General features: G+C 40.7%; 1 protein-coding gene across 1 annotated transcript in view; it reads left to right on the forward strand.

The window, feature by feature from the left end:
• Positions 1-1,438: 1,438 nt before the first annotated feature.
• cd2ap (CD2-associated protein) overlaps positions 1,439-23,772 on the forward strand; it is a 39,682-nt gene continuing 17,348 nt past the window's right edge. Inside the window, exons 1-8 of the mRNA XM_054762014.1 lie at positions 1,439-1,718; positions 12,276-12,433; positions 16,369-16,537; positions 17,263-17,363; positions 19,103-19,229; positions 19,562-19,734; positions 21,751-21,838; positions 22,023-22,117. Coding sequence (XP_054617989.1) covers positions 1,715-1,718; positions 12,276-12,433; positions 16,369-16,537; positions 17,263-17,363; positions 19,103-19,229; positions 19,562-19,734; positions 21,751-21,838; positions 22,023-22,117 — 915 coding nt within the window. The 5' untranslated portion in view covers positions 1,439-1,714. The remainder of the gene's footprint in view (positions 1,719-12,275; positions 12,434-16,368; positions 16,538-17,262; positions 17,364-19,102; positions 19,230-19,561; positions 19,735-21,750; positions 21,839-22,022; positions 22,118-23,772) is intronic.

The raw sequence follows: 23,772 nt of genomic DNA on the forward strand, positions 1-23,772 counted from the left end.
TGCATGCTTCCCTCCTCCACGCTCTCTCCCTTCCTCCTTCCTGTCACATGTGATTTTTCCGGCCACATGATCTCTCCCGAGCTCTTACCAAACGCACTTCTGCCACCTTGTGGCCGTTTTTATTGCTTAAAATTGCTTTGAAGTGAAATCCGTTAGTAGGGAGTTGCGTCATCACCTCTTTTTCCCCTCTCGCACAAAAAAAACCCCCGTAAAAGATGTATACATCGGGTGTTCGGGATTATAAAAACGTATAACAGCGTCTTTGGTATTGAATGAGTTAAGGATAAAGATGACTGAATGCTAATGAATGCTAAAGGGGTCATGGACTCTGTGCGCTGTTCCAAGGAGATCTGGGAGGAGAAGACGAGCCCCGGGACAATATTTTGTCCCATTAAAATGTCTATTTTTGACACACGGCTCGCTCCTGCCCCTCCAAGCCCTCCTCATTGGATCAACATTTGCAATAAAAGTGAATGAGACGTTTTTTCTGCAGAAAAAAAACGGAAATTGGAAAAAAAATTGGAAAATTTGTGGGGCCGAGAATGCTGAGTTGCAAAGGTTTGGGGTTCTACTGTGTGCGGTATCAACAATGTAACAATATGAACAACACAACAACAACAAAAAAAACACTGATATTTGTCGCAATAAGCATAGAATTCACTCCGATACTAATCTTACCCTTGGTATCGATACTAGCGATATTTTGTTGAGCCGCCCACCCTGACATAACAGGTTAACAAGGTACTGTGGTGCCATTCTTCAACACTAACATACCGCATGATAAACAAACACTGTTGATACACACAACATGAGGGTTGTCTGGCCCGCACACACTCAATGACATCACTTTCTGTTTTCTGTAAACCCTAAATTTGATTGTACGGCTTGGGAACGGAACATCATTCACCGGACATCATCTTATCACACTCAGCATTATCACCACAATCGATAATTTAAAGGCAAAATCACAAAATCATTCAACGAGCTAGAAAATGTAAAGTATCTAGCTATTGTTTTCAAATTTCTAATAAAAAGTATGGGTATCAGTATTGGCATCGGCAATACTGGTCCTGTAGTCATTTGGTATTGGATTGATACCACATTTTGCAGATTACTATTATAATCAGAATAAAACACAGGACTGAGTTTTTAGGCAAACAGACAAAAATATTAATTTCATAAAATATAAATGCAACAATATGTGTAATAAGTAATACAAATACATTATAATAAATAATAGACTCCTGTAATATTTAATTTAAAGTCACAGTGACATTTCAATGTGCATTCCATGGGATATTCGATGTAAGTACCTACAACATGAGTGATTTTTTTTTGCTGGGTGGCTCAAAAATACAAACTGGGATGAAAATCCCGCTCAATGTTCATCTCGCGAGACCTTCCCGCCCACAGCTTGAAACCTCGCGAAGTTTCCCGTTGTTTTGTAGTTTTTTGGTGGCAGCCGGTAGCCACTAGCGAGCAACCCAAGAAAGGTGGAGACTCCTGCCCAACTTCCTGCACAATACTCTTGAAGCGCCGCCAGGAGAGAAGAAGGACGAATGGATCTACGGCTCACTTGACCGTTCTCTTTTTTTTCCTGACTAAAATCGCCTTGTCGTCGTTAATCTGCCATCCGCCATATCTACCTGGCGTGTAGCTAGCTAACTGGATCAACCATTGGCGACGTTTGATTAGCAAAGGACGGACGAAAGGAATGGGTGAGTTTTCCATGATGTGGCGCTCGTGTATGTGTGTGTGTTCTTTTCCCCTCTTTTTTTCCATTTATTTTCCTCACAACGTACACAAGTCAACCGCCCCGTATAGCATTCTTAACGGGCGTGGGTGCGTTAAATAACGCAATGAGCGTCTGTCGGAAGTTGAAAGTTAGCAATCCACTTCGATTAGCTTAGCCTCCTGTGCTAGCACGCAAGCTAAGTGGATGAACGCCTCCTCCCTCACTGGAGTTGTTGCTCTTGTTGACGGAAATAATCTTAAAAAATACTGTCATTGTGCAATCAATGATATAAGACGCACTTTTATTTGACACTGCTTCTTCGCATGAGCATGTGCAATAACTTTAAAACTCTTAACACCGGAAGTAAGGAAAGTTTTTCAAAACAAAATTGACATTGAATTATTGTCCATGTCAACACTTCCAAGTCATGTTGTGAATTATTTATCCGTAAACCTTTAGGTAGGAATGGGTTCTTACTACTCCTTTTCGGGACTGTGCAAACAAACATGTGATTTGCAACTTTCCAGACTTATGGACGTTAAATGTAGGTTTTCATTATCATTTTTACACCACTCCTAAATCTCGTGACGGGTATGAGAACTTCATGACATTTCCGATTGAAGGGGGCGTGGCTATGCAGCTCTGACGGGTAGCAGGGGCTCAGGGGGCCGGACCACTGACCAATCAACTACGCATGTGGTATTTAGCTCATTTCGGCCAAGAGGAGAAGAATACAGATTTGCCCTGTACACAGCCTTGAAATTTATGGAGCATTTTACTAAAATGAACTTACTATAGTGCCTCACTGGGATCCAATATCATTTTTGAAATGTTAAAGTAACCCAAACCAAAAAAAAATGCAACAGTTGTCAAGCTAATCAATCAATTCAATTGATCGGTCACAGAGATGGTGTGTTTTGGTGTGACTGGGTGACAACGGCGGGCAGCTTTGCTTGTCAGAGTGATTTATTTAGTGGTTTTGGTGACTGTGATCTGCGAGAATTCAAGCATAGCAACAATTTGTTCCGCCTCACAGTAGGAATAATCTCCCTGATGGTGAACCAGCCAAATTAGGAATAAGTCCCCTGATTGTCATAGGATCAGAGACCCATCTTGACCTATCCTTTATATTTATTCTCTTATTTTGCTTAGTGTTGCTCAGGAGTGTGTATCGGTGTGAAGGTAGGATTTAATGTGAGTATTCTAACTTCACGCCTTGTTTATAATGCAACCCTTCTGCACTGCATTGTGAAACCTTCCTGCTGCATCTCTTGAGGTGTGTGTGTGTGTGTGTGCTTTGGGTGCATGTGGTGGTGTGCGGTTCAAGATCTTTGCTATGTTGCAAAACAGGTTAGAAACCTGACATGGCAGGCAATGGGGACTTGCTTCATTTCAGGTATTCTTGGTAACTTCGTAAGAGATTACATGTCTCTGCATGCGTCCTCGTACTGGTGGTATCTTGAAAATATGTTTAACTAAGCACTGTGTGCTTAGTAATGCATAGTTTACTTTTTGTGTTTCTTGCCTCTTTTCCATCCATGATTATCAACTCTGTTCTAAAAACCTTCAAATAATGCCCAAAAGTTGCAATAGGGTCGAATCGCTTGCATATTTGTCACATTTGGGATGTGTCCTGGGCTCATTTTAAAGATAATATACACGTCATTGTACGTCTAATATCTCATGATATGGTAGCGTCGAGAGGAGTTGCTGCTGGAGTGCCCAGCATGCCTTTTGGGCACTTTGTAAATAACAGTTACAGTTACGTGTGTGTTTGTTAGCGCTTAGTCGTCGTTACCCACATAGAATGCTAGTTCATTGTCCATTGTGCAAGCGTACTGTGTACAGCATCGCTAACGTACTCTTTATTCACATCATGTACAAAAATCCCATATAAGCTGATACAGGGTGCTCAAGGCAGTTTCATTTTGGAGGACGAGTACTCGTGCATGAATTTTAGAATTTTAGTGTAGTGTTGTTACTACCTACCGATGTTTTTGTACAGCTGTTCTTGTGAATGTTGTCATCTGTGCTTTTGAAAAACGCAGCAAAGAGTTGTTTAAGGTAGGGTTGAACGATCTGGGAAAATAATGTAAGTTGTGATGTCTGTCAGGAGGCTAGGTTGTGTTCTTCCCAGCCGAGATTCTAGATTGCACTTCCCACTGAGGTATGCCTGTTCTCAGTTTGCAAAGGGCTGAGGATGTTTCAGCTGTGTTTGAACATGTCCGAGGTGTACGTGTGTGGCTCTCTTGTATTCTCTGAGCTGTGTGCAGGCAGCATTCATTCTACTAATGTGGAAGATTTAGCAAAGTGCAGTTTGGCTTTGTTGCAAAATACAAGTGGTCCCTTGGACAGTGAAAATACAATTTGTGCCATTGGTAGGTGATTTTTTTTTATTTTTTCATTTGACCACACAAAGGAAACTTGAAAAAGGGTCTCTGGACTTAATTTTTTATAGTAACCTTAAATAGCATGAGCAAACAGACCGGATAAAATGTAGAACTAAATGCCAACCTCACTCACCTCAAACAGCTCCGTGGGAAAGAAAAACAAGGAAAGCTTTTGTTGTCTTTTGCAACAGGGGTGAGAGCTTCTATGGCAAAACAATTCTATCAGTTCTTCAGAGTGTGAGGAAAATATTATTGCCATCATAGTGGTAATATGTGGTAGTAAAGTATCAGCTGCTACTGTCCAATGACAACCGTGCATGTGCAATGGCCGATTTTGCCCTTTTATATTCATGCAAATATTATATATATATATATATATATATATATATATATATATATATATATATATATATATATATATATATATATATATATATATATATATATATATATATATATATATATATATATAATTATTTATATTATAATTATTATATTATAATTATTATATATATAATATAAAAGAGGTAGTGTTCTGTGGGTGGTGTAGAATTAAACAGGCCTATTAACTCTTCATAAACTTTAATCACACACTCTGTCCGGGTTGTATCATATAACTACAATTTAGCCTTCCTCTCTTCACTTCCTCTTCTTCCTCTACCTGTTGGTCCCGTTAGCAGTGTCACAGTGCCCTCTACTGGTCAAGCATGTAGCAGTAGAAATATGGAGTTACTACAAGGCAAAATACATGAAACTATAGACCAGTCAGCTTGCTTTCGTATCTCCGAATGTCCGCATGTCGGATGTTCGTAAGTTGGGGGACCTAGTGTATTTTGACTTTATTCCTGTAAAGTGACAGCTGTTTTTTTCCTCCCATTTCTGCTGTTTTTTTTTTTTATTTCCCAACTATTTCATTTCAGCTTCCCTCTTGTCAATTTTCTTCTCATAATGATAACTTTTTAAAAAAAAATAATGTATTTTTTCTTTATTTCAATATTGTTACAAAAATGATATTTTTCCTCGTTTTACAAGTTTACTCTCATAAAATTGCGACTTTTTGTCATTAGAAAAACATTTTTTTCTCAATATTTTGACTTTACTTTGGTAAAATGTTTGCTATTTTCCATTTCTGCTGTTGATTTTTTTTTTTTCATTTTCCAACTATCATGTCATACATTTTCCCCCAACCTATGTTTCCAAAAATTACAACTTTATTCATTGTTTTTGGCTTAAAAAATATTATTTAATACTTTAATATTTCAACTTCATGCTACTAAAATGACATTTTTCCTCATACTATTACTTTGCTGTTACTATTACTCCTGGCTCTTCTCTTCAGTAAATATTTTGACTTTCCTTTTTTTGCTGCTGGTGGTGTTTTTTTTTTTTTTTTTAGTTTTCTTGTTAAATTAGATTTTTAAACTGTGCTGCGGGCCGATAAAATCACCATTTGCGGCCCCCGGGCCGCACTTTGGACACCATTGATGTATTGCATCAGTAAATTAAACATTTTTTGCATTTAATTAAGAGGCATTTTATTCACTGTCATAAAAGTCATACACACTCGATGCTGGTAAAATTGTCAGTCCATGAGTGCAGGCAGGGTAGACAGTGGTGAAAGGATAATAATACTGTACACTACGAGCAAAAATAGCATGTTTTTTCCCCCCCCCTCATACCGCGTCTCCACACTTACACAGTAGACACGTATTGTTTTCTTTGTTTGTTTGGCTTTTGAAATTTGGAGATTCCGTGACGTTTGTTGGTGGGAGAATTGTTTGCTGGGGCGTTCGGCTTTGGCCACACAAGTACTGTCTGCGCGTCGTAAAGCCTATTTTATAACCGAGTGTGACTGGAAAAAGTTTTGCCATTGCAACGTGGGTGAAGTTGAAGGTGTAAAATGACAGACGCTGCGGGCAAATCAAAGCAAGAAGGAGACTTGCGTCTTTTATGCAGGACGGCAGCTGTGCACGTCTGTGTCTCCCTCGCTCTCTGTCTGTGTCGCACAGCAACTAGCAGCTAGTTTCCATGTTAATTATTATGTCAGAAGCAGGAAGGACGGAGAGCACGGGGGATTGACTCGCATGTGCAGCCCTCTCGCTCTCTTCCTTCCTACTGCCATTGTATGAGGACTTCTACAAAACACAAGTCGCCTTGGAGTATTAAGGCACATCACTCAAAAAATGTGTTGCATGAAGCGGTATTTTTGATGGCGCTATCATCAGAGCAAGCTTTTTTTCAGGAGTGTCATGGCGTCACTGGTAACAACATTACATTCCCAAAAGAAGAAGACGAAGCCAGAGGGAGGGGGCAGTGTTTATACCAACAAGGACACAAACTCGCCTGTCGCCCGAAGTCAGCTGGGATAGGCTCCAGCATGCCGCCGCGACCCTAAAGAGGACAAGCAGTATAGAAAATGGATGGATGGATGTTCTCGAAGAAGACACTTTTAATACGTGCCAGGACACCTGGATGCATCTTGGTGTGTAGAAACTAGAGCTGTCAATTGATAAAAATATTTAATCACGATTAATCACATTTGTCCATAGTTAACTCATAATAATTTTTTTTTTAAATCTATCATAAGTAGGTATGCAAATCTCTTTGGTAACGATTCGATACGCAACTACGATAACAATGTCAAATTTGTTGTACTGGGATATCAATTTTGGAAATATTGGCCATTATTTTATTCAAAAATAATATACAGTTAGAAATCAAACAGTTTTTGAATGTTTAATGTGAGCAGCGATTTGTCCCACTGTTTCACGATCCTTGAACGCATCTTCTACGTTCTCCCACGTTGCACAGATAGACTACTATACTGTATTTTTACCCTTTTTCTTTCACTTCATATTTTCTCCCAAATGCTGACACTATGCGGGAATGCATAAAGGTAAAATTTGATGACCTTGTGCATATTTGCGGTACACAACCTCACAACAAGCCCAGGCTTGTATTGGTGGATGGTGGTTTTGTATTCATTTCATGCTTTTAATTTGATGTTGTTCCTGTCATAGTTTTACACAGTACATAATAAATGACATAAATTAGGTTGCTATAATGTACGTATGTTTTACTGATGTGTTGATGGCTAGCTAATGCACTGTTAATGCTAGCGCTGCTAGCTCTGAATTAACAGAAACCCCTACATAGCTGTCCTCGGCTATGCCTGAAGTTAACTAGCAACTCGTACCCAAATTTTAGCTCGCAGTTCCAAACAAAAAATCAGCCCAGAAACGGCTAACTTAAAAAAAAACAACAAAAAAACACTTACTTGGGACACTCGTATGCCAAGGTACTACTGTGTAAATGGCAATAAAAAATACCGGCTTCAGTACCTTCCCGCTTCTCTCTGGCAAGTTAACGACAACGTAGTCCGTGACAATTCCAATCACAGGGACGGTAGATACAAATAGCTTTGGTCTTGTTGCGAGAGCCATCTGGTAGGGCTTTGAAGCTAAATTTACCAATCAAAAAACCCTTGCATTCTCCATATCTGCTCAATATTTGCTCTGGTTTGTAGCTCCACGGTGACCGCTGCTTTCTCAAACTATGCCGTCGGCCGAGGGTTAAACGGGCAAAAAAAAATAGTGCCATTAAAGGAAACGTCCATTAACTTGTTAATAACACATTAACTTTGACAGCCCTAGTAGAAAGGTATCAAACAGCTGTATTTTACCACCCAAACTTCATTTTTGTATTCATGAAATACACTGAAAATTCTACTTGTGTATTTAGTTAGTCAGTGGCTGACGCAGCAGCTACAGTCTGTAAGCCAGAGTTAACTAATGCTCTAATTAAATAGCCCAGTCTCTCGATCCACGCAGGTGTCATAATTACAGATGCACATTACTTACAGATGCATACTCTCCAAGGCAGAAGCGTATTAGAACGTTTATTGTCACAAAACGTGTTTGGATCATTGAATATGCTCCGTATCATTCAATTTTGTCACAAACGCAACTCAATGAATTATTTGCGGCCACCAGGTGTCACCAAAAAAAACATCCACCATCCATAAAAATTCTTGATTTTTCACACTAAACATTTCTTCAAGAGGTCACAACGTACAAATAAACATTTGTTATGTTTGTCTCCCGGGTGTGGTTGACCGAAAACAATTACCGAAGGTCACAAATAACCCCAGGGTAACTTGAGATGAGGCGAGATTGCTGTTTTTGGTGGAATTTGTGGTCTGCAGTCCAAGTAGCTGCTGGGTATTTTTAATTAGTGCCATCGACTGTCACATTTAGTCATTAGCTAAATAATGGGTTTCCTATTAATTGTTCCTAATTGTGCTAAGCTTATTGTCAGTTTTGAGCTGTGTTATTGTCTGTAGTGTGTGTGTGTGTTCGTTCTTTTTCAACGTGAGTCTGGAAGGTGTGTGGCAGTCGTGGAAAAACTTGAATGCGGCTTTGTTACTTGATGCGATCGATTGTGGAACAATTCAGTTGTCCAGAGTACCGTTTTGATCGGTGAACGCTTATCGCGCTTGTGTTTGCGCTGCAAGCAGTGTAGGTGGGATTCCGTTCACTCAGTGTGTGTGTGTGTGTGTGTGTGTGTGTGTGTGTGTGTGTGTGTGTGTGTGTGTGTGTGTGTGTGTGTGTGTGTGAGCCCTCAGTCAATGTCCTGAAGTTGTTTTGTGGGATATCTGCCAGCATTAATGGACAAAGTAATCCCCTAACTTTCCAAGCTACCAGCGGGTAAACTTGTAATTAAAGCCTTTGTGTCATCAGACCTTGAATAGTCCTTGTTGTTATAGGTAGTATTTTTTTTTTCTTTTTCATTGTGTAACAGCCTGTGGGTTCAAAAACAGTTGGACCAGAGTATCCCGTCTGCCACCTGACTGCCGTGAACTGGCAGGAAATGTGCTTGAGACTCTGCTTTTGGCTGTGTTTAATGTACTTCCAAAGGTATTTCCTCTGAGGAACAGACTTTACCACTGGTATTTCAGGAGCTAGCATGTGAAATACTTCACACGTTTTATTCTGTGGGGGAAAAGGGCCCACTGTATGGCACCAAAAAAGTCCCAGGTTCATGTTTTGATTATCTACAACATAATGTGTACAGTTGTGTAGAGTGTACCACTGTATATAGTGATATTTTCGTTTTCAGTCAAAAAGATGGACAGACAAGGGAGGCGTACAGCGCAACCACAAAGTATTCACAGCGTTTCACTCGATGACATCATCAGCTCATTTACATATCTGGCCATGACGCCAATATAGCCGAGGAGAAATGTTGTTTACAATGCCGTCTGCTTATTCTACGGGGTGACGAGGCTCAGGAGGTAGAGCGGTTGTTTCCCAACCTGATGGTTGCTGGTTCGATTCTTCATCATGCTGTAACTACATTTCAACATTCAGTCTGCATTTTTACTTTCCAACAAACCGCTGTTTGCAGTCTGCTAATGGATGAAATGGCGCCCCCTACTGCTGAAAAATCATTCTAATGTAATATGTACTGTTCCACTCATTCTACAGGGCGACATGGCTCAGACAGTGCATTGGTCGTCTCCCAACTTGATGGTTCGATCCTCAGTCGTCTTGTAATGGTTGAACATATTCATACGTTTCAACAATCATTGTCCGTTTTTACATTCCAACAGTTCAAATGCCGCCATTTTTGTCCGCTAACTACTCCCACATTTCTCAACCGCGTCAAACCAATCCACCATTAAAATGTTCAACCCATTAAGGACATGTAGACTTTTGTACAAATTCCCACATTTTCCATACTTCAATATTTTCTGTGACATTTTTCCAATTGAAAATGAACGGACAATCTCATTGTCGCCCCCTGTTGGTGGACATAAATTTCACGTTACATGTAATTTTCTGCTTATTCTGATGCATGGGGGGGGCATGGCTCAGGTCGTCTCCCAACTTGATGGTTGCTGGTTTGCTCCTCAGTCGGCGAATGGGTTTCAACACATTTCTAGGCTATTTTAACCGTCATTTTACATTTCAGTTCAGCTTCAGCATTCACACGCAATTTCTACTGAAATAGTTCTTAAAACATTTGGCCCTCTGCATTCTTATGCTGGGTGTGCTGGGGAACTATAATCTGTGTGGGTGCAGGCGATCCCTCTGCGGCACATCTACACTAAACGTGAATTGGATGAATAGTCTTCAAGGTTTATATATACAGTACTTCTGTCAGTCAGTGTGTTTAAATGCCCTAGCACAAAACATTCATACCTTTAATGCTACTGTTCGCTACCCTAAATAGAGCTGCCCTTCATGAAAACTAACTACGACCGTAATCCGATTAATGTGTGCATGCAGACTGTTGCCAGGTTTGTCTGTTTACTACAGCTGGCACCAAATCTTCTTCCCGTGGCTACATGCACAGTTCGAATTGAATACTCATTCAGGGATCAGGATACTAATCATTTACAAAGTAGCATGAGTGTTCGCCGTGACCAGCGAGAGCCTTTATGACATTTGGCCGCTGAAAGGACAGACATCATTTGAGATGTGCGACGTTATCTTATGCTTTTAAACCTTCTTTAGCTACGAAACAAAGTTATTCAGTTATGTTTACGTTACTGTTTTGGTTTCATTTCATCGTTTTATAGCTACTGTCTTGCAATATTGTAGCGTTGGGGGCAGTTGCCGCTGGAGTAACCGTCATGCCTTTATAAATAACCGTTATAGTTCTGTATAGTTCTGTGTGTTTTGTTTGCACATAGCCGTCATCTAGCTTACCTATTATATGTTATGCTGTTCTTGGTGAGTTCCGTCCGTTTGCACTGTGTTGACAAGCTAGCTGTTGGCTATTGTTTGCAAATGGAAGAGCATCTTCCTTGAGCGAGCTGAAGTGCCTGGTTGAAGTTTTGCACCACTCCAAAATCTCAACGGTCAGGTACGACAACTTTTGAGCAGAATTTTTCATGTCACAACTTTAGGAAATTCACATATGACAAATTGCCGGATGTCTAGTGGTAAATCAGCGACCTATGTTCACTACAGTTTGTAGCTTTTTGTTGACAATGGTAACCTGAAAGTGTTTTTCCTGATGTAAGAATTGTGTATTCAAACCGGAATAAAGCCTCGGTCGCACGGGCTCCTACAGCCGGTGTACCTGCAAGAAACGCATGGCTGGTGCGTGTGTGACGTGCTGATTTTGCCATTGACTGGCCTCAGACCGGCCATGGAGGTTCTTTATCATGTCAAACAAACTCTATGGGCGTTTCCGTTTTTTCAGATTGCAAGACAAACGTACGCACGTCGTACGTCTTCTTGTGTTGTCTGTAAGGCCAGTGTGTGGCCCGCTGTTTCGTGAACGGACAACAGCTCTGCGCATGGATTCGAGCAAGTAACCGATTGAGGCAGGCCATGTGTCCATGCAGTTTGGCGCTGGACCTGACTCAACACCTGACCAACCCTAACAGATTAGGCGTGATCGGGGAGGTGGCTGTAGAATCTGAGTGTTTCAGCCAAGAGGAGAAGAATGCAGATTTACCCTTTACACAACTTGAAATTTATGGAGTATTTGATTCAAAGAAACCTACTGGGGATCCAATGTCAGTTTAAAAGCAAACGCTCCCTGATGAGAGATGGGGGGGGCCCACCACCGCAGGAGGAACTAGCCAGAGATACACACCAGCCCCCAGCAAGTCATCCACCATTCACCAGAGAGGCCAAATCCCTGCTATGGACCCCCCAAAGCAGGGGAACACACTGGGGCCCATCCTTGCAAACCCCAAACGGGATCCAACCCCAAGAAGGGGCCGACAACCAGGCATGGGACACAGACGATACTCGCAGCCAAGCCAGGGAATGCCCCAGGCCACTGGTCCCCATCCAGCCCCAGCAGGGAGAGCACCAGAGTGAGAAGCAGGAGAAACCATCTCCTACTTACAATGTGGATCCAATCCATCAAAATGCAAATACTTGTTGTTTTCAGTTTGTTAACCACAAACACTTGAAATGTGAGCATCATACAATTATTATCGTCACCCATCGAACTGCAGAGGAGCAGAACGTTGCAGTAGGATCTTGACTGGGATTGCCCACTAGAAAACGTTGCATGTTTACAATGTGTTTCCAAGCTCCAATACCAATATTCTCTCTGTGTGTAGCTTTATTTGTTTTTTAATTCGCCCTTTCTCTTTTTCTCTCTATTTCCTCGACCCGGAGCAGAGGTTTTGGTGGAGTACGACTATGACGCGCTCCATGAAGATGAGCTGACCTTGCGACAGGGTGATATCATAAAGAACGTGTGCTGCATACAGGAGGATGGCTGGATGGAAGGAGATCTCAACGGTAAAAGAGGACTCTTTCCTGACAACTTTGTAAAGGTGAGAGCGGGCATGTTTTTTTGTTTTTCAAGTTAACTTTATAAATACAATTATCTTTTGTCAGTATAGATGATTCTCTGCTGCGGTAGAAACCCATAAAGCAGTTTTTGCTCTTCAGAGGTGTTTGACGGGAGCTTCACTCACACATTTACGGTGTCAATGACGTAGAAAAGAGTGCGACGAATGCAGGTGGCAGTCGTCCACACCAACTAATCAAGTCACCTGTTTTTGGGTTTGTTAGGAACCAGATAAACTGCTAAAAATAGAAACAGTAGCTGGTACCAGATTTAGAATTTTCCTTTGTGGACTATTAGCTGTTCTTGTTGACACTTCGTGCAAGTGTTTCCCTTACCATTGTACCTCACCCCCAGCTTTATTTTTTAACAACATTTAAGGATGCCTTCAGTATACAACAGGTCTATACCTTGTGTTCTTTTCGTAAAGCTTTGTAAAGCTTTTCCCATTTTGGACAGGGAAGCCTTGCGTTATCTTGATTTCTGATGGGTGAGATGTATTTAGCTCAAAGTTCAAATACCAACAGTCTTTCCCTGCTAACTCTCACGCACTACCTCCGTGGCCTTTGTATTGTTTACAATTGAGTGATGGAGACATTTTATGACTTAATCACTCGTCACCTGACAAGCAAAGTACAGTTAACGCACCGTCCTCTCCTTCTGGGTGTTCAGTCTCTGCAGCGTCTGTTGCTCTTCCTAAGCCTACAAATCCTCGATGATAGTAAGATGGGTAATCATCTCAGGAGACCGGGGCTGTCACCGCGCTTGGGTAGTTAATCCACTTAAGAGCAGTCCTGGTTCTTGAACTTTGGTGTTAATGTCGCTACCGCCATCTAGGAGGTTGTGCTTGCATCCCCTGTACCCTGATTGCTAAACAACATGAGCCATGCCTTGGAATGAAATGGTAAGGGATTATTAATCTTTCTTCTGCCATAACTGACAATGATATATCAATGATATATATTATATCATTATAGATGGGTAATATTTCAACTTTATCCTACTAAAATGAATTTTTTTTCTCATTATGACGTTTATTCTCGTAAAATTGTGACTTTTCTCATTAGAAAACGGCTTTTTCTCTTAATATTTTCACTTTATTCTTGTGAAATTGCAGTTTTCCATTTGTGCTGTTTTTTTTTTTAATTTCAACTTTGTGCTTGTAAATTTTCTTCTCGTAATTCTGACTTTATTTCCTAATATTTTGACTTTGTAGGAACAATTTTCTGCAACCTAGTTATTCAAAAATTACAACTTTATTTGTGGGGTTGTTTCTCATAATATAACGTCTTTTTAAGAAAAGTGTCTTTACTATTTCAACTTAATGCTGCTAAAATGACATTTTTCTTCACGATATTCCGATGTTATTCCCTTAAAATCACGACACCTTCACCTTACAACTTTTTTCTCTTAAAATTTTTCACTTTAATCTTGCTGCTGTTTTAGTTTTCTTCTTAAATTATAGTTTTATAGTGCAGCCCGGGGGCCGTCGGGCTGCACTTTGGACACCCTTGCTCTATCCAGTGCATGTTTTCCCAACTGTCAGTCTGAAATACCAATGGAAACAAACCCAGGAGGTCACGAACCCAAACACTAACCTCACTCATGGTGTGGACAACAATAACAAAATAAATGCTTATGCACAAACATACACGCTAAATTACACCCCATCAATACACCACAAGGCATGCTGAGTAACCCGCGGAAACTCTTTCCCAACATGCTACCCTGTATTACCCTATATTTAAGTAATCGGACACCTATAGACACTTTTTTTCCCTCTCTTTTACAAAAAGGCCAGTAGAGACAAATCTTTTTTATTTATTTATTTGAGAGGCAGCCACCTGGAAGAATGTCCAACGATGCTCCACTGAGGGCTTGGAAGTGTGGCTCGCTAGCTCGTTTGCCAGCTTCTGGCATCCCGGAAAAAATTGGTTATGGAGCTCAAACAGTGCAGCAAAATGATGGACATACAGTGGTGTTAAAAAGTGTTTGTCCCCTAAACCTAATAACTGGTTGGGCCACCCTTAGCAGCAACAACTGCAACCAAGCGTTTGTGATAACTTGCAATGAGTCTCTTACAGCTCTGTGGAGGAAATATGGCCCACTCATCTTTGCAGAATTGTTGTAATTCAGCCACATTGGAGGGTTTTCCAGCACAAACCGCCTTTTTAAGGGTTTCCCACAGCATCTCAATAGGATTTTGACCAAACTCCAAAGTCTTCATTTTGTTTTTCTTCAGCCATTCAGAGGTGGACGTGCTGCAGAACCCAAGTTGGTTTCAGCTTGAGCTGGACATTCTCCTTCAGGATTTTTTGGTAGACAGCAAAATTCATGGTTCCATTCATCATTTCTGAAAAAAATAGTGCCGTTCAAGGAAACTAACGTATTAAAGCCTCGGTCACAGCCCACCCTGCGTGGTTTTAGTCCGTACGATTTTTGCGGAGGCCACATTCACCACGTTTTTCTGAAAACGTGGGGAGGGAGTGGCAAGTGCAGGGAGAGAGCATGTCACGTCACTCACACGGTTGCGCAAGATGTATGTACATGGCCTGCATGCCACGCCTGGCAGTGAGCGGTTGCGTGCATCGTATGTTGCGCACATGGTAAGTGAGTTGTACATGCTTGTGCTGCTCACGTACGGTGTCCTTACTCACTCTTATGTTGAAAGTTTGTGCATGCGCGATGAATGGCAGTTTTCCCGCCCGATGTCGGGGGGCAGGGGGGTTGGAAAGGTGTATAGAACGACCTTGCGAGGTTCTCCAGAAGTCCCTGCTGCTGCTGCCTCAAGATGCTGTCCATTCCACCACAGACATTCTGGGTTCTTGATGCGGCAACTTGCAGAATTGGTGTTCATCTCAAGCGCTCATCTCAAGTCAGGATGTGTGGCAGATGGGTGCCCTCTACAGGCGGGATACTCGCGCCCCCATGCTGCTCTGATGCCACTGAATGTCCACCATGTGACCACACCAACCTCCTGTACATGAGCCACTGTCAGCGACTTACAAAAGACAAAAGGCTGTGTATGTACAGTACATGTATATGTTTGATTGGCCGTACTGCCCAAACTAACCACATCTGTATAAACGTGCAGTGCTCCTAATGTATGGGAAATCATCAAAACTGTTTTAATAACAAATAGGGATGCAACTAACGATTATTTTCTTAGTCGAATAATTCGACCTTGTTGTTTTGATTAATTGAATAATCAGTTAGGTCGGGCCAAATCAATATGAAGCAAAAACAAAGTGTTCCTGGTTTGGTCCGCAACATGTCAGAAAAGATGCAAAAATGTCCATCACTGTTGTCAAAGTCAACGCTGATGTGTGTGAATGTCTTGTTTTGCCTAAAACACAAAGATAACAGGTCTGCTTTCATGGATGACTAAGGAAGTTAAAAAATATTCCCATTTGAGAGGCTGAAATCAGAGGATATATACATTTTAAAATCAAAAAACGATTAATCAAATATCAAAATAGTTGTCAATTAATGGGATACAGTAATTAATGAATCATTCATTGACTAATTGTTGCAGCTCTAATGCCAAATCACCAGTAATGTGAAGCACACAAATAAGTCATGTACCTTCAGCAAGAAGTATTTCCCTCTGTCACAATAAACATACCATATTTTTATTATGATTATTATTATATTAATACTTATTAATTATGTACACTATAATTATAATTTTTCTAATTAACTAAAATATTAAGTGGCAAGTGATAATTTATTATTATTATTATTATTATTATTATTATTATTATTATTATTATTATTGTCATTAATAATCATTTAATTAAATTATTTTTTGTTTTATGTTGTCCAGTAGCCATTTTTATGTTTGAAATGAACGTAATAAACAACTATATTTTCTTACGCAATCATTATTTATTTATTTTTTTTTTACTTCTGTTCTCAAAGGAAGTAAAGAAGGAGGCCAAGGAAACAAAACATGAACACAAAGAGGAATCTTCTCAGCCTGTGAAGAGGGAGAAATCTGCAGGGACGGTGGCCAACCTGGTTCAGAGGATGAGCACCATCGGCATCCCTACTGGGGGCTTCCAGCCGCGACCCGCAGCGCCCATAAAGAGTAAGAAATATCGTTTTACTGCGTGTGCAGCACATAGAAATGATGCAAATGTTGAACTCTGGTGACGAATCTGCACAGAATTTATCACATGAACTTTCTTGGCTTGCAGTGCATTGGGACTACCTAATGGTTTTGTTATTTATTGCCTTGTTTTTGCTCTTAGTCATCTACTCATTTATTGAAAGTGAAGTCATTGGTGTTAAAAATAGATCAAGTGGGTGCATGTTGTACACACCCATGTCGCACCCACGTGAACAGAATGGTGCTATGTCCTGGGGGTGATGTGATACAGTCTATTAGCAGGCTACAGTACAAATGTGAGTACACCCCTCACAATTCTACTCATATTTTATTATGCCCTACACTCTGAGGAAATGACATTTTGGTACGATGTAAAGTAGTCAGTGTACAGCTTGGATAACAGTGTACATTTTACTGTCACCTTATAATAACTTAACACACAGCCATTCATTTAAATGTCCATTAATGTGTTTGCAGAAATTTACATTTGTGAGGTAGTGTAGTGTTTGTTGTTTTTGACATTTTCTTATTCATGCTTTCGCTTTACTTGCTGTCTCACATCCTGGTTCTCGTAACGCCCTCTTTTTTTTTTTTTTTTAAATTCTAAAGGATGTACCTGCGTGCACGGACATGTAAAGAGCATACAACCTGAGGCCACAGAGCCGGTTGGTTTGCAAACTTAATTACTTTCCTTTTTACCACAGAGCCGAAGAAGAGACAGTGCAAAGTGTTGTTTGAATATCAGCCGCAGAACGAAGATGAGCTGGAGCTGAAAGTCGGGGACATCGTCGAGATCACCGAAGAGGTATTGTCAACTTCCTACGTAGTTTATAGGATTCCAGCGGGGGGGGCATACGCAGTGTACCCGACCATATGCTTTACTGGGAAAAGCTGACAATTAGAAAAACAAAGAAGAAATACTTTTGATGAACTATCCAAGTCTTTAAAAAATTGTGTTTATTGCTGTTTTTACTTGCCTTTTTAGTGTTCTGCATAAACCAGTTAGTGAGAGTCTTGGAGCATATTGGGTGTTGGCATAATATTTTGTCAACCACTGAAGAACAGGTTTCCTGCAGTTTGTAATTCCATGAACATTTAAGAGTTTAAAAAGCAATTGGCGAAAAAACGCAAGTGAGTGATGTAAGCCCATGAGCTCCCTTGCTCCTAAGTTCCCTCTTCTGGACACAGGCAGCTGAATGAATGATTGCAGCGCCCCGGCAGCCATGTCCAACCAACTGCTCTGCTGGGAAGAAATGCATAATGGGAAGAAATTAAAATAGTTGTTTTTTTTATTTTACTCGTCTTGGTACTTGTATATTTCTAAGCTACCTTTTGAGTGTTAAGTTGCCGTGTGATGATTTGAGCCCTCCATCTAAGATGACACCATGAGTCAGACTGTTAAATTGAGTAATGACTCCCTGCCTTTTCCAGTAGGTTGATGAACTCGTTGAGTTTTCTCATAGCTCATGATTTGGCTCCGGTCAAATAAAGAGCTGCCCGGTCGTCACGGACTCTTGCACGCCACAATATGCAATTGTATGATGTGGAATGTGCGTCTTATAGTCCGGTGTGGCTTATATATGTACAAATCAGTTTTTAGCTGTAAATTTAGTGGTTGTGGCTGATAGTTTAGTCAACGATATAGTGGCCTGCTCGGCATCATATGAAGCGTTTAAACCCGACTTTACTCGCCATCGACGAGGACTTTCTCTTTTCTGTTATAGCTAATGACTTTTTGCTGCAATGTGCAGTGAGGTTGGTCGTATTAAACTTTTGCAGTTGTGCGGCACCAGGGGAAATTTGTGCAGAACGGGTTTTGCACTCAGCTGCCATGTCTTTTTTTTTGGACTTTAACAAAAAATACTGCCACATGGGCCGACGTTCAGTCCTACTGCTTGCTGAACGCGTTAGCACATGGCATGTTGGCTCTGTCCGGCCGCTGCTGGATAGAAGTGCTGGGGCGGAGTCTTGAATTAGATTGCCAGTATCAGAGATTTTAGATGCAGGCTGATATAATCTGCTACTTGTTTTTTTTTTTTTTTTTTTGCTGATATCGCCCAGATATCAATATCGGATGGGGAAACTTCTAATAAATTGTATAGGTACTCACCACTAATGAATGATAATGGCAGATGATCCATGAAGAGATGAAATGGGAGTCACAGTGTAGCCAGTCACAGCACACAACAATGGTGCTGGGCAAAGAACGAAATCTCTACACTTGACGGAAAAAAACGGGATCAATGAAGCCGTAAGACAAACATGTAATAATTGTAAATAGTAGTACATGTGTGCTGTACATTTTACTTGTATTGTCACGTATTTATAAATCATTACCGACTTATGGTGAATAAGATGTCTTTTCTGCTGGGAAAAAACAGCCTATTTTGGGAGGGGAAAACAAATATTTTAACTAAAAATCTGTGAATTTGCGAGACCATGTGCGGGGATCCACTGTATCCTTACAGACAAAGTATTTGTTTAGGGGAATGATGCAGCTATTTGTCAGCAGCCGTCGTAATTTATGTGTGTGTGTGTGTGCAGGTTGAAGAGGGCTGGTGGAGCGGAGTCCTAAACGGCAAGTCAGGGCTTTTCCCGTCCAACTTTGTCAAAGAAGTGGATGTCACGAAAGACGATGGAGACTCAAACGACACCACACCGGATGAGGCTGGTATGGGTCAGACAGCAAATGTGTATATTGTATATTGTATCAGGCCTCTAGCAATACAGTAGAGGGTGCAGCTCAGTTAGGCGACACTAGATGGAGCTGCAAATGTATTGTTTTGCATTTACATTGTGCTAAAAAGGAGTCATTGTAGCATAGCAGAAGAGCAGCTCTCCTTTTCCTTGTTATTACCTTATATGGGCTATGAGTCTCGGTAATGTATTCAAATGGTTCATTCATAATTATCTACTGTACCCTTGTCGGTAGCATCAGGGAAAGCAGGAAGATGTGCTGCATGTACAATGAATTAATTTTCTCAAACTTCTTATCCTCCACAGACGGAAATGGTGTAGAAACGACCCAATCGTCGCCTCAATCCGCTTTAGGCAACGGCGCTATTGTCCAGCCCAAGAAAGTCCAACGTATCGGTTATGGAAATATTTTCAAAGAAGGGTCAGTAAAATCAAGGATCCGAATTCCCAACTTGGAAACAGAGGAGAAAAAGGACAACGTGAGTGTGCTTACAAAATCGCATGAGATATTGCTGCATGCTAGTTGCTTTTTACTGTATTTTACTGCATAGAAAAGTGAGTACACCCTCAAAATGAGTAACAAGTGTGGTGGTAGCGTCATTGTCTGTGGCTGCTGCGTGACTGCTGCCAGCACCTGGGAGCTGTGGTTTACTGAGGGGAAACATGCACTGTGACATACTGAAGCAGAGAAAGTCAGTTCCCTTCAGAAACTACCATAACAAATTGCCGTTGTTTCATGGGAATTATTTCGATTTATTGTGTGCTAGTATTCACGAGAACTCTCACTCTGCACTTTTAAATACAATAACATCAATGTAGAAGCACGCTATCATTAGAGATAGAGGGAAATTTATCACTCATGGAATGCACTGGCAAGCTCAGCAAAGTGGATCTCCTTCCACACCCCTGGGTCTAAAGCACTCTTGAGGAAATATTGTCACGGTCAAAAGAAGACCACATGAATGCACTATTATATGAACACAAGGCAAAGTACGCACGTCTCACTGTCAAAGTAGTTTCTGTTGGAGACCTGTTCTGACGTGCTGCCCTCTTTTCTGTCTCTCCTTCACAACAGCTCTCACAATATGTTTCACCACTAACTCAGCTTCTGTCACTCTCTGCTCCTCACACACCACCGCCTTGCTTCATCTTGCACCTCTTTTATTTTTATTTTTACCCAAGGAGGGGTACTTTTATTTAAGATAAGATATCTGGAATTTCCCCTTGTGGGGCTAATAAAGCATATCTTATCTTTATATCTTATCTTATTTAATAACCAATTTGGTCATTAATATACTGAAAAACATTGATTGAGTTGGGTTATTTCTTTTTCTGACGTTATTTCCTGTTCGGTGCTTTTATTTTGTCACATCCGTTTCCTGTTTGGGGCCGCACAGTCAGGAGATCAGGAAGATCTGGGTTCGAACCTCCATTTGGGCATCTCTGTGTGGAATTTGCATTGTTCTCCCAGTGCATGCGTGGGTTTTCTCCGGGTACTCCGGTTTCCTCCCACATTCCAAAAACATGCATGTTAGGTTAATTGGCGACTCTAAATTGTCCGTAGGTATGAATGTGAGTGTGAATGATGATGTGTTTGTCTATATGTGCCCTGCGATTGGCTGCGACAAGTCCACGGTGTACCCCGCCTCTCGCCCGAAGTCAGCTGGGATAGGCTGCAGCATACCCCTGCAACCCTAGTCAGGATTATCAGCAAAGAAGATGGATGGATGTTTCCTGTTTGGACTAAATGCATTCCCTTTACTCTGGTTAGAGGGAGCTGTGGAGCGCACCTGTCTTTAATTGGTAATTAGGGTTGTGTTTAGTTCAGCTGAAGCTTCATTAGTTTTCCTCGGACTATGCGTAATGGATGCCAGCTAGTGTTAGATGCAAAAGTACATAAATCTCACTTGGCTTGCGGCACCTTAAAGAGCCACGCTGGATGACGAGTTAACAGCGCTGGCTTTTAGCCCATTGGCTAGCGCCGCTCAACTCATCTGTGTTCAACTTGATCCCTGGGCTTGTGAGGGGCGGACCTGCTTACACATGGCTTACCTGTGTGTTGTATTCTCTTCTTGCGCGTTCCTGGTTTCCACCTCCCATGGTGAGGTTTGCCTTAGCTGTAGCTCCTAGCCTTCTTCGTTGTTTTGTTACTTTTTGTGACGTCCCGCTCCGCCTGAGCTTATATTTGTTAATTAAATACTTTATTGACCAAACCTGCAACCATGTCCTTGCATCCTGGGTAACGTTACACCAAATAATAGCAAAACACGACTCGTTGCGTTGAATTATATCATTCATCTGACAATTACGTATTACTTCAATTCTTTTTTTTTTGCAACTACCAGTTTTATCTACCAGCCTTGTAGTTAACATGAACCTAAACAAAAAACAAAAACCAAAAACTCGCCATACTTTATAGGACTTCTCCGCATGGAGTCACGTGTCCATCCATGTCCTATAAACCATTTCCATCTTTTTGTTTTGCTCCATTTTAGCCAACCCCTTCATTCCCATCAGTCGCAAAGCCCGCCTTTCCCAACATGACAGACTTGCAGCGGGGGGACGGAGAGAGCAACGCCAAAGGTAAACGACCTAGCAGTAATATGTCAGTTGTAAGAATACTACCTCCAAAAGGGAAAAAAAAAATGCTAACACCTCAAATAACATTCATTCTAAAGTATTCCATTCCTGCCTGTTAGTGTATGTTTACTGTATGGAATAACGTAAAATAAATACATCTGACTCTCCATTGTTGCTTTATCCGAAGCTAAAGAGCTCTGTAAAGCCACCTTTGCTTTTGAGTCCACAAATGAGGATGAGCTGACCTTGCACGAGGATGACATCATCACTATTATAAGCAAGGTAAGGCTAAAAGTCAGCAATAGTAGATACCAGATCAGGTGTGTCTTTTTTCCAACTTGGTGAAAAATGGAAGGATGCAAGGGCCACTTTCATATCTTGTAAATCAACACATGATATGCTAAGAATTTATCAATGTTTCAAGAAAACTCGATCAGCTTGAAAAAGCATCCCCCCCCATTTTTGCTGTTTTTTTGTTTTATTTTCCAAATATTTTCACATGTTTCTTAAAGAATCTATGTAAATTTTATTTTCGTAATATTATGACTCTCATATTTTGACTTTTTTCCCCACATAGTATAACTTTTTTGTTTCTCATATAACAATTAAAAAAATAAAAATAAAAAAAATTCAACTTTATGATACTAAAATGTTGTTTTTCCTCAAGACATTATTCCCGTAAAATTAGTTTTTCTGCTTAATTACAACTTTTTGGTTTGATTTATTTTGAACATGCATCCTAGGTTACATTAGTGTACATCACATAGTTACACTAACAATTCAATTCAGTCAATATTTTGACTTTGTTCTTGTAAAATTACTGCTGATTGTTCCATTTTTGCTGTTGATACTTTTTTTTTTTTTTTTTTAGTTTTCTTGTTAAATTATATTTTGGCGGCCACACTTTGGACACACTTCATCTATTAACTTTTCTTCTCATTATTTCAATTGGTAAGTTTAATTATAACAGCAGGGCCATTTCTTCTGGGCCGATACTTTATTTTCTGAAAAAAATATTTTCCCCTGAATCATTGGTTTAAACCAGTGCGTCTCTGAGGCGGGCCCCCCTGGAAGGGTGCGGCGAACTGTCGTGGGGCGTGAGGCAGGGAGGACTTTAAATATTAGTGCAGAGCTGCCAACCTGTACAAAATTGTTGTACAGTTTGACTCTTTGATACACCTGTATACTTCACAGCGCTCCATTCTGTTGCATTTCACCGGTTTGAGTTCAGTCTGTACAGGACAGATAAATAAAGAGATATTAGTTTTTCGATAGTATTTCAAATCGGGAGGGCCGCTAAAACATTTGTCCCCCACTGGGGTCATGACAGAAAATAGAGAACCACTGGTTGAAACCTACAATTAGCTTTGACTGGCTTGTCCACACTTTATACACCAATCCTACTTAAAACTGGTTTGGTCAACCTTTGAGTAAGTTGCAGGTTATGCAAGTAAAACGTGACGCAAATGTTCCAAGTCTGTCACAAGACAGGTCTGGTGACAAAAAAGATGATACTGTACATGCTGATTATACAACGTAATATTTGATACCTTATGAGGCTGAAAATGTCATGTTTTCAATGTGTTGTCATTGTCAGGGTCAAATCCCCTCAAAGATTCTTCTGACTGCTATAATTGCATCATGACAGTTCTAATTGACATAATTAGTTGGAACGTGTCACTGTCAGAAGGGCCAAACAATTAGAGTATTGACTGGTAATTATTTTTTTTATTCAGTTGAGAAAATCAAATTTCAGTGTTTGTTTATATCAGGGGTGTGCAGACCTTTTCCACTGAGGGCAGCGTACTGAAAAATCAAAGGATGCACGGGCCACCTTTTCACCGTTAGAAAATGTAAAACCCATGTAGAAATGCAGATAGTTTTCTGTTGTTGTTATATTTAAGAAAAAAAAACCAGCCTGCATCTCAGCTTTATCA

This window comes from Dunckerocampus dactyliophorus, chromosome 19, assembly GCF_027744805.1.
Source record: "Dunckerocampus dactyliophorus isolate RoL2022-P2 chromosome 19, RoL_Ddac_1.1, whole genome shotgun sequence".
NCBI classification, from domain to species: domain Eukaryota; kingdom Metazoa; phylum Chordata; class Actinopteri; order Syngnathiformes; family Syngnathidae; genus Dunckerocampus; species Dunckerocampus dactyliophorus.